We start from the raw sequence: 12562 nt of genomic DNA, 5'->3' as shown, positions 1-12562 counted from the left end.
GTCATTTTTATCGTCGTTCTAGTTTTATCTTATTATTATCATTATTATTATCTTTATCAATAAAAGGGATTTATCATTAAAAATTGTTATTTTTTATTATTATTATTACTATCGTTATTATCGTTAAAGTTATAATTAGTAGTATTATTATTATTATCCAATTATTATTATTATTATTATTATTATTATTATTATTATTATTATTATTATTATTATTATTATCAATATTAATATGTATATCATTATTTAAAAATGGTTATTGTTATTGTTATTATTATTATTACTATATTATCATTAAGATAATTATTAGTATTATCGTTAATAATGTTATAGTAACTATCATTATTAATATTAGTGTAATTAAAACAAATATTTGTAACACCTAATTATTTTGATTACTATTATTATTATTATTATTATTATGAACACGATATAAAAGACGATTAAAAGCTATTAAATGAAACAATTAGGAAATAATAAGTAAGAGTATCATGATGAAATTAAAATATTATAAGATATTGATTTAGATAAAATTATCGTTCTTATTATTTTTATCATTACTATTATTATTAAAAGTATCGTTAGTATTAAAACTATCATTTTAACAAAAATTATTATTTTAATAGAAATGTCATTGTTACTATAAAATATCATTATTATTATTATTTTAAATAGAATTATTATTTTAAAGATAATATTAAAAATTATCGTAAATATTAAAGTTATCATAATTAGAATTATCGTTTTATCATAATGTCATCTTAGTAATTATAAATATTGATATTTTTATAATAATAATTATTATTACAAAATAATACAACTTTTACTTACTATCATTATAGATATTATTTTATCAAATAAATATGTGATACAAACATATTTTACTACGTGTAATAACTTACTTTAATAATACCTATCATATTATCTTTATGATATTAAATGAACCCTATAAATTTTATTATTTAATATATATATAAGTATATTTTATTATATAAAGTTAATATAAAATTTTATTTATTAATAAATAAATTATATTATTTACTCTAATAAATCTTTTAAAAATATTTAAAAATATAAAACGACGATATTTAAACTATATATTGATCATGTATAGATTTTTGGAAATTATTTTGAGTCAAATTTACTTTTGTTGACTTTTGCATATTAGTCTCGAGCATTAGGATTGTGGTACACTATGACTTGACCTAATTTGTTAGACAAATATTGACCAACACATAAATATATATAATTAATTTAGGTTCGTGAATCCGAGGCCAACCTTGCACTTGTTCAATGACGTTATATGTATTTTTACTACGAAATACAGTATGGTGAGTTTCATTTGCCTTTTTACCCTTTATATTTTTGGGACTGAGAATACATGCGCTTTTATAAATGTTTGACGAAATAGACACAAGTAATTGAAACTACATTCTATGGTTGAATTATCGAAATCGAATATGCCCCTTTTTATTAAAGTCTGGTAATCTAAGAATTAGGGAACAGACACCCTAATTGACGCGAATCCTAAAGATAGATCTATCGGGCCTAACAAACCCCATCCAAAGTACCGGATGCTTTAGTACTTCGAAATTTATATCATGTCCGAAGGAGGATCCCGGAATGATAGGGGATATTCTTATATGCATATTGTTAATGTCGGTTACCAGGTGTTCACCATATGAATGATTATTTTTGTCTCTATGCATGAGACGTATATTTATGAGAACTGGAAATGAAATTCTTGTGGTCTATTAAAATGATGGAAATAAATGATTATGATAAACTAATGAACTCACCAACCTTTTGGTTGACACTTTAAAGCATGTTTATTTTCAGGTGTTAAAGAAATCTTCCGCTGTGCATTTGCTCATTTTAAAGATATTACTTGGAGTCTTTCATAGCATATTTCGAAGAACGTTGCATTCGAGTCATTGAGTTCATCAAAGATTATTATTAAATCAATTTATAGTTGGATAGTGGATATTATGAAATGGTAAGCATGCCTGTCAATTTTCGATGTAAAGAAAGATTGTCTTTTAAAAACGAATGCAATGTTTGTAAAATGTATCATATAGAGGTCAAATACCTCGCAATGTAATCAACTATTGTGAATCGTTTATAATGTATATGAATGGGTCCTTTCAATGGACTGGTTGAAAAAGGTGAGAGCAGAGGTCGTTTGTTACAAAAATGCGATTCGCATTATGCGTGAAAAAGGAAAACCTTTAATGGTGTACGGAGAAAAGAACAACGCGAAATTAAATCTTATTAGTAGTTTGAAGGCGCAAAAACTAATAAGAAAAGGTTGTTATGTCATTCTAGCACACATCGAGGAAGTTAAACCTGAAGAAAAGAACATCAATGATGTTCCCGTCGCAAAAGAATTTCCCGATGTATTTTCGAAAGAATTACCGGGACTACCTCCACACCGATCCGTTGAATTTCAAATAGACCTTGTACCGGGAGTTGCACCAATAGCTCGTGCTCCATACAGACTCGCACCCAGCGAAATGAAGGAACTTCAGAGTCAGTTACAGGAACTTTTAGAGCGTGGTTTCATTCGACCAAACACGTCACTGTGGGGAGCTCCTGTTCTGTTTGTCAAGAAGAAAGATGGTACATTCAGGTTGTGTATCGACTACCGAGAGTTAAACAAACTTACCATCAAGAACCGCTACCCACTACTGAGAATCGACGACTTATTTGATCAACTACAAGGCTCGTCTGTTTATTCGAAGATCGATTTACGTTCTGGATATCATCAAATGCGGGTGAAGGAGGATGATATTCTAAAGACTGCTTTTAGGACGCGTTACGGTCATAACGAGTTTATCGTTATGCCGTTTGGATTGACTAACGCACCAGCTGTGTTCATGGACCTCATGAACCGAGTGTGTGGGCCATATCTTGACAAGTTTGTCATTGTTTTCATCGATGACATACTTATTTACTCGAAGAATGATCAAGAGCACGAAGAACATTTGAGAAAAGTGCTAGAGTTGCTGAGAAAAGAAAAACTGTACGCTAAGTTTTCAAAGTGTGCATTTTGGTTGGAAGAAGTTCAATTCCTCGGTCACATAGTGAACAAAGAAGGTATTCAGGTGGATCTAGCAAAGATTGAAATCGATGAAAAGTGGGAAACACCAAAAACTCCGAAACACATACGCCAGTTTTTAGGACTAGCTGGTTTCTACAGAAGGTTCATCCAAGACTTTTCCAGAATAGCAAAACCCTTGACTGCATTAACGCATAAAGGGAAGAAATTTGAATGGAAAGATGAATAAGAGAAAGCATTTCAATTGTTAAAGAAAAAGTTAACTACGGCACCTATATTGTCATTACCTGAAGGGAATGATGATTTTGTGATATATTGTGACGCCTCAAAGCAAGGTCTCGATTGTGTATTAATGCAACGAACGAAAGTAATTGCTTATGCGTCTAAACAATTGAAGATTCACGAGCAGAATTATACGACGCATGATTTGGAATTAGGCGCGGTTGTTTTTGCATTAAAGACTTGGAGGCACTACTTATATGGGGTCAAAAGTATTATATATACCGACCACAAAAGTCTTCAACACATATTTAATCAGAAACAACTGAACATGAGGCAGCGCAGATGGATTGAATTGTTGAATGATTATGACTTTGAGATTCGTTACCACCCAGGGAAGGCAAATGTGGTAGCCGACGCCTTAAGCAGAAAGGACAGAGAATCCATTCGTGTAAAATTTATGAATATAATGATTCACACTAACCTTACTACTTAAATAAAGGAGGCGCAACAAGGAGTTTTAAAAGAGGAAAACTTAAAGGATGAAATACCCAAAGGATCGGAGAAGCATCTTAATATTCGGGAAGACGGAACCCGGTATAGGGCTGAAAGAATTTGGGTACCAAAATTTGGAGATATGAGAGAAATGGTACTTAGAGAAGCTCATAAAACCAGATACTCAATACATCCTAGAACGGGGAAGATGTACAAGGATCTCAAGAAACATTTTCGGTGGCCAGGTATAAAAGCCGATGTTGCTAAATACGTAGGGGAATGTTTGACGTGTTTTAAGGTCAAAGCGGAGCATCAGAAACCATCAGGTCTACTTCAACAACCCGAAATCCAGGAATGGAAATGGGAAAACATTACCATGGATTTCGTCACTAAATTGCCAAGGACTGCAAGTGGTTTTGATACTATTTTGGTAATAGTTGATCGTCTCACCAAATCAGCACACTTCCTGCCAATAAGAGAAGATGACAAGATGGAGAAGTTAGCACGACTGTATTTGAAGGAATTCGTCTCCAGACATGAAATACCAATCTCTATTATCTCTGATAGGGATGGCAGATTTATTTCAAGATTCTGGCGGACATTACAGCAAGCATTAGGAACTAGTCTAGACATGAGCACTGCCTATCATCCACAAACTGATGGGTAGAGTGAAAGGATGATACAAACGCTTGAAGACATGCTACGAGCATGTGTTATTGATTTCGGAAACAGTTAGGATCGACATCTACCGTTAACATAATTTTCCTACAACAACAGCTACCATTCAAGCATTGAGATGGCGCCGTTTGAAGCACTTTATGGTAGAAAGTGCAGGTCTCCGATTTGTTGGAGTGAAGTGGGGGATAGACAGATTACGAGTCCGGAGATAATACAAGAAACTACCAAGAAGATCATCCAAATTCAACAACGGTTGAAAACCGCCCAAAGTCGACAAAAGAGCTACGACGACATTAAAAGAAAAGATATAGAATTTGAAATTGGAGAGATGGTCATGCTTAAGGTTGCACCTTGGAAAGGCGTTGTTCGATTTGGTAAACGAGGGAAATTAAATCCAAGGTATATTGGACCATTCAAGATTATTGATCGTGTCGGACCAGTAGCTTACCGAATTGAGTTACCTCAACAACTCGCGGCTGTACATAACACTTTCCACGTCTCGAATTTGAAGAAATGTTTTGCTAAAGAAGATCTCACTATTCCATTAGACGAAATCCAAATCAACGAAAAACTTCAATTCATCGAAGAACCCGTCGAAATAATGGATCGTGAGGTTAAAAGACTTAAACAAAACAAGATACCAATTGTTAAGGTTCGATGGAATGCTCGTAGAGGACCCGAGTTCACCTAGGAATGAGAATATTAGATGAATAAGAAATACCCGCACTTATTTCCAGAAGATACGTCAACACCTTCAGCAGCTTAAAATTTCGGGACGAAATTTATTTAACGGGTAGGTACTGTAGTGACCCGAACTTTTCCATGTATATAGATATTAAATGAAATTGTTATTTACATGATTAAGTGTTTCCAACATGTTAAGCAATCAAACTTGTTAAGACTTGATTAAGTGAAATAGGTTTTATATAGACAATTGACCACCCAAGTTGACCGGTGATTCACGAACGTTAAAACTTGTAAAAACTATATGATGTCATATATATGATTATATATATAGTTAACATGATATTATGATAAGTAAGTATCTCATTAGGTATTTTAACAATGAGTTATATACATAAAATTGAGTTTATTGAATTAAGAAACTCGAAACGATATATAAAACGATTATCGTTATAACAACGTCTTACTAAATACATATGAATCATATTAAGATATTGATACACTATGTTTAATCATGATAAATGATAAGTAAACATGTTATTAAGTGTATTAACAATGAACTATATATGTAAAAACAAGACTACTAACTTAATGATTTTGAAACGAGACACATATGTAACGATTATCGTTGTAACAACATTTAACTGTATATATATCATACTAAGATATATTAATATATCATAATATCATGATAATGTAATAATTTAACATCTCTTTAGATATAATAAACAATGGGTTAACAACATTTAACAAGATCGTTAACCTAAAGGTTTCAAAACAACATTTACATGTAACGACTAACGATGACTTAATGACTCAGTTAAAATGTATATACATGTAGTGTTTTAATATGTATTTATACACTTTTGAAAGACTTCAAGACACTTATCAAAATATTTCTACTTAACAAAAATGCTTACAATTACATCCTCGTTCAGTTTCATCAACAATTCTACTCGTATGCACCCGTATTCGTACAATAGACAGCTTTTAGATGTATGTACTATTGGTATATATACTCCAATGATCAGCTCTTAGCAGCCCATGTGAGTCACTTAACACATTTTAGAACCATCATTTGGCAACTAGCATGAAATATCTCATAAAATTACAAAAATATTAGTAATCATTCATGACTTATTTACATGTAAACAAAATTACACATCCTTTATATCTAATCCATATACCAACGACCAAAAACACCTACAAACACTTTCATTCTTCAATTTTCTTCATCTAATTGATCTCTCTCAAGTTCTATCTTCAAGTTCTAAGTGTTCTTCATAAACTCTATAAGTTCTAGTTTCATAAAATCAAGAATACTTCTAAGTTTGCTAGCTTACTTCCAATCTTGTAAAGTGATCATCCAACCTCAAGAAATCCTTGTTGTTTACAGTAATATATCATTCTAAATCAAGGTAATACTCATATACAAACTTTTATTCAATTCCTATAACTATAATTATCTTAATTCGAGTGATAATCTTACTTGAACTTGTTTTCGTGTCATGATTATACTTCAAGAACTTTCAAGCCATCCAAGATTCTTTGAAGCTAGATCATTTCTTATCACTTCCAGTAGGTTTACCTACTAAACTTGAGGTAGTAATGATGTTCATAACATCATTCGATTCATACATATAAAATTATCTTATTCGAAGATTTGAACATGTAATCACTAGAACATAGTTTAGTTAATTCTAAACTTGTTCGCAAACAAAAGTTAATCCTTCTAACTTGACTTTTAAAATTAACTACACACATGTTCTATATCTATATGATATGCTAACTTAATGATTTAAAACCTGGAAACACGAAAAACACCGTAAAACTGGATTTACGCCGTCGTAGTAACACCGCGGGCTGTTTTGGGTTAGTTAATTAAAAACTATGATAAACTTTGATTTAAAAGTTGTTATGCTGAGAAAATGATTTTTATTATGAACATGAAACTATATCCAAAAATTATGGTTAAACTCAAAGTGGAAGTATGTTTTCTAAAATGGTCATCTAGACGTCGTTCTTTCGACTGAAATGACTACCTTTACAAAAAAGACTTGTAACTTATTTTTCCAACTATAAACCTATACTTTTTCTGTTCAGATTCATACAATAGAGTTCAATATGAAACCATAGCAATTTGATTCACTCAAAACGGATTTAAAATGAAGAAGTTATGGGTAAAACAAGATTGGATATTTTTGCTTGTTGTAGCTACGTGAAAATTCTTAACAAATTTATATTAATCATATCGTAGCTAACTTATATTGTATTATACATGTATTCTAATATATTATGTAATCTTGGGATACCATAGACACGTATACAAATGTTTTGACATATCATATCGACCCATGTATATATATTATTTGGAACAACCATAGACACTCTATATGCAGTAATGTTGGAGTTAGCTATAAAGGGTTGAGGTTGATTCTAAAAATATATAAACTTTGAGTTGTGATCTAGCCTGAGACGTGTATACACTAGGTCGTGGATTGATTCAAGATAATATATATCGATTTATTTCTGTACATCTAACTGTGGACAACTAGTTGTAGGTTACTAACGAGGACAGCTGACTTAATAAATTTAAAACAGTAAAACGTATTAAAAATGTTGTAAATATATTTTGAACATACTTTGATATATATATATATATATATATATATATATATATATATATATATATATATATATATATATATATATATATATATATATATACATACATATTTGTTATAGGTTCGTGAATCAACCAGTGGCCAAGTCTTACTTCCCGACGAAGTAAAAATATGTGAAAGTGAGTTATAGTCCCACTTTTAAAATCTAATATTTTGGGATGAGAATACATGCAATTTTATAAATGTTTAACGAAATAGACACGAGTAAATGAAACTACATTATATGGGTGAATGATCGAAGCCGAATATGCCCCTTTTGCTTGGTAGCCTAAGAATTAGTAAACCGATCTACTAATTGACGCGAATCCTAAAGATAGATCTATTGGGCCTAACGAACCCCATCCAAGGTACCGGATGCTTTAGTACTTCGAATTCGTTTTTATCATGTCCGAAGGATTTCCCGGAATGATAGGGGATATTCTTATATGCATCTTGTTAATGTCGGTTACCAGGTGTTCACCATATGAATGATTTTTATCTCTATGTATGGGATGTATATTGAAATATGAAATCTTGTGGTCTATTATTATGATTTGATAATATATATGTTAAACCTATAACTCATGAACATTTTTGTTGACGTTTTAAGCATGTTTATTCACAGGTGATTATTAAGAGCTTCCGCTGTTGCATACTAAAATAAGGACAAGATTTGGAGTCCATGCTTGTATGATATTATGTAAAAACTGCATTTAAGAAACTTATTTTTGATGTAATATATTCTTATTGTAAACCATTATGTAATGGTCGTGTGTAAACGGTATATTTTAGATTATCATTACTTGATAATCTACGTAATGCTTTTTAAACCTTTATCAATAAAATAAAGGTTATGGTTGTTTTACAAATGAATGCAGTCTTTGAAAAACGTCTCATATAGAGGTCAAAACCTCGCGACGAAATCAATTAATATGGAACGTTTATAATCAATATGAACGGGATATTTCAACCGACGCCTCACATGCACAGGTATGAGGTACCTACCTAGTGTTGGTCACACATTCAACATAGTATTCGGAATCATGTGCCTTCCAGAACCAGAGGTCTTCGAGCCTGCTGCGTACGATTAGCCAGCCTTGCGGCTACAAAAGGATTCTAAGCCCCCCATGCTACGGTTCCCCACGGTCCAAACCCGATGCCGCATTAGGTTAGGGAACTGGGTGATAATAGCAACTCCGCAAAGTTTTAGTTCTTGTTTTTTTTTTTGGGTAAAGGGTATAGCCCGGTAAATATTATTGATAAAATGCACAATTACAAGAATGTTATCAAGATAATAAGACTCGACAACAGAGAACAACCATGGTTACTCTCACCAACAACCAAACAAAACAAGACAACTCGACATGCTAGAATAAATTTGCCATGCAATCTTCAGATTCCAAACATGATGAGAGTCCTTGAACTTCACCGACATCAGTTTTAACCGTACAGTCCCATAAATAATGTTAAACAGCTTATTCGGATCCCGAGTTCTTGCCATATGAAATAAACCGTAGCCGCAAACAACAATTTAGCTAACATCATCCTCGCTACCTTTCGATGTGCATACGGGGTAACTAGGTGAACAAACTCCTTCCACTTATTTGTAACTCCTGGAAACAATATATACCTTTTAATTTTCAGCCATACCTGCATCGAGTAGTTACATTCAAAAAATAGGTAATCGTGTGAATATTGTTGCGCTTTACATAGAGAACATATAAACGGGCCAACAACACCCTCTCCTATATCCCAAGGCATCATTTTATCTTGTGTTTTTAATTTCTCCCCCATAAGCAGCCATACGATGAAAGAATGTCTTGGAATAGCGTGTGCAAACCAAACGACATGATACCACAAAACTGGTTGAGCTCTAGGTCGAAGTACTTCCTATGCAATTTTAGTGGAAAAATCCACCAGATCACCATTTATAGATTTCCATAACACTTTATCATGAGTTGCCAGGTTGGGAATTGGGATACAAGATAACATTAGAAATTTAGTAATCCAATCTTCTGGTCCATCCATTCATATCAAATAAATCAGCCACCTTTAAATCCATCCTCCAGTTTGCTCGATGTATTTCCCTAGCAGTAATAAACTCAGACAAATAACCAAAATCTGACCAAGTATCGTGCCATGCTGCTGTAGAACTGCCATTCCCAACCACATGCACAATATACTGTCTAATACTGGTACGAATACTCAGAATTTTACGCCACCCCCAGCTTGCCGAAGCCACATTATCCATCTCCCAAAAATTGTGATCATGCAAGCGATACGTATGGATCCACTTGACCCATAATGTCCGTTTAGACGTGATAATGCTCCATATGTGATAAGCCATAAGCGCGACATTCCACATCTTTAGACTTTTATCCCAAGGCCACCCTCACTTTTAGGAAGGCAAACTGTCAACCATTTAACTTTAGCTTTGCTTTTTTTCATATCACCTTGGCACCACAAATAACCTCGCATTATCTTCTCCATTTCTTTAATGACACTCTCAGGTAATATGAAAACTAAAGACCAATACACCTGCATCAAAGAAAGAACGGAAGTAATAAGCTGTATACGGCCTGCATACGACAAACCTTTGTTCTTCCAATCACCAATTTTCGCCTTCATTCTGTCTAATAAACCCTTGCAATCTTTATGATACAGTCTAGACGAAACCAAAGGAACCCAGAGGTATTTAACCGGCAGTGTCCCTTCAACAAAAGGCATGATAGATATGATTTTATTCTTAAGCACACTATTAACATTTGCAAAGTATGTTGTGCTTTCTTGGAAACTCAGAACCAGACCTGAACATTTATTGAAATCCTCCAAAGCATTAGCAACGGTTTTCACCGAGTTCATGCTAGCTTGAGAGAAGATAAACAAGTCATCCGTAAAACACACATTCACGATCTCTTGCAGCTCGCATTTTGTGTGGTACTGAAACTCATCATATAAAGCAATATTACATTTTATTATTAAGTTGAGGATCTCCATAACCATAATGAAGAGTTACGGAGACATTGGGTCCCCCTGTCTTAACCCTTTTTTTCCTTCAAAAAACCCATGTAATTCCCCATTGATACAAATTGAGAACGAGGTCGATGTTACACACTTCATAATCCAATTGATCATTCTTTTGTGAAAACCAAAACCATGTAAAATATCCCTTAGAAAAATCCAATCAACCGTATCATATGCCTTTTGGATGTCCACCTTAAAAGCACATCTAGGGATACCTCGATCTAGATGATAATTTTGCATAATCTCCCGACTAATCAAAATGTTATCCGAAATTCTTCTTTCGGGAATGAAAGCAGATTGGTTATCACTAATAATAAAATCTAACGCTCCTTTAATCCTGTTAGTACTGATTTTACTAACGCATTTATAGATTACATTACAACAAGATATAGTTCTATAGTCAGACACCTGAGATGGCGACTCTACTTTCGGTAATAACGTAAGAATGGTGTGATTAATTTCCTTTAATAATTACCCATTATTAAAAAAACTCTTTGACTGCTTTACACATATCCATATCTACAATGCCCCATGCCTTTTTAAAAAAGTCGACGTATACCCATCCGGCCCAGAGGCTTTATCTTCACCTATGTCAAACATTGCCGTTTTAATCTCATTATCTGAAATAGGGCTCACCATATTCAAAGACATTTCATGCGAAATTTTTGAAGTAAACAACGATGCATGTACAGTGGTCTTATTCCCATGATTTATGCCCAGAAAGTTAATAAAATGTTGTACAAACACATTTGGAACATCTATTCCTTCTATCAACTCCCCTTCATTATTAGTCACAGCATTAATCCTGCTACTATTATTTTTCGCCTTTAACACCTTATGGAAGTATTTTGAGTTACTATCCCCAACACGTAACCATTCCACCTTTGTTTTTGCTTGAGAAATCTTTCTTCCTCCCACAACGCATCGTTAAATTCTTTCAATGTTCTTATTTCTTCATCACGAATAATTTACGAATCTGGGTGACAGTCTAGTTATTATTGTATAGAATCAAGCGCTTCCCTCAGACGAACCACATTCGCGTGTAAGTTCCCTTTCTCCCACATCAATTTCCGAAGAGGCTTCTTTAGCATCCTCATTCTTCTAACCACCCTGTACATAGTGTGTCCTTCAATAGAATTATTCCAAACATCATTTACTATATTTAGGAACATGGCATGATCAGTGATATAGTTAGAAAATTGAAACATCTTCGGTTTAGCTTTAATGGCAGAAGGAATTTTTAGAACTGCAGGGCTGTGATCTGATATACGATACGGCTGAAATATGACATATGTATTAATATGAGTCGTAACAAACGCCTCATTCACCAACACTCGATCAATTTTCTTGAGAATCCCTGTATCCCCTAAGGGACTTTGGTTCCATGTAAAATTCATACCAGAATAGTTCAGGTCCATCACATGAATCTCATCTATGCATTCTTGGAACTCCCTCATAGAAATGGTCATCGTCGATGAACCTACAGTAGATTCGTCCACGCATAAAGAAGCATTGAAATCACCAAGAATTGTCCAAGGATAATTCCCAACAAATCTATAATGCATATATAAATCCTTCCATAAGAAACGTCTATGAATATACGAGTTAGACGCATAAACAAATGAAGCAAAACACTCTTTATTCTCGTTACCGAAACGCACTTGACAATGCATCACTTGATCCGTGGATGATAGCACCATAACATTAACAACATTCGGATCCCATCCCACAATAATACGTG

At 33.3% G+C, this 12562-nt stretch overlaps 1 protein-coding gene across 1 annotated transcript; it reads right to left on the bottom strand.

Annotated features, from left to right (window-relative positions):
- Positions 1-9796: 9796 nt before the first annotated feature.
- Positions 9797-10162, bottom strand: LOC139863978 (uncharacterized). Its single transcript, XM_071852573.1, has one exon. The coding sequence runs from the start codon at positions 10160-10162 to the stop codon at positions 9797-9799; it is 366 nt and encodes a 121-aa protein (XP_071708674.1).
- Positions 10163-12562: the final 2400 nt, after the last annotated feature.

Source organism: Rutidosis leptorrhynchoides, chromosome 8 (assembly GCF_046630445.1).
Source record: "Rutidosis leptorrhynchoides isolate AG116_Rl617_1_P2 chromosome 8, CSIRO_AGI_Rlap_v1, whole genome shotgun sequence".
Classification (NCBI taxonomy): Eukaryota; Viridiplantae; Streptophyta; class Magnoliopsida; order Asterales; family Asteraceae; genus Rutidosis; species Rutidosis leptorrhynchoides.
This window is presented reverse-complemented; position numbering and strand designations above follow the sequence as displayed.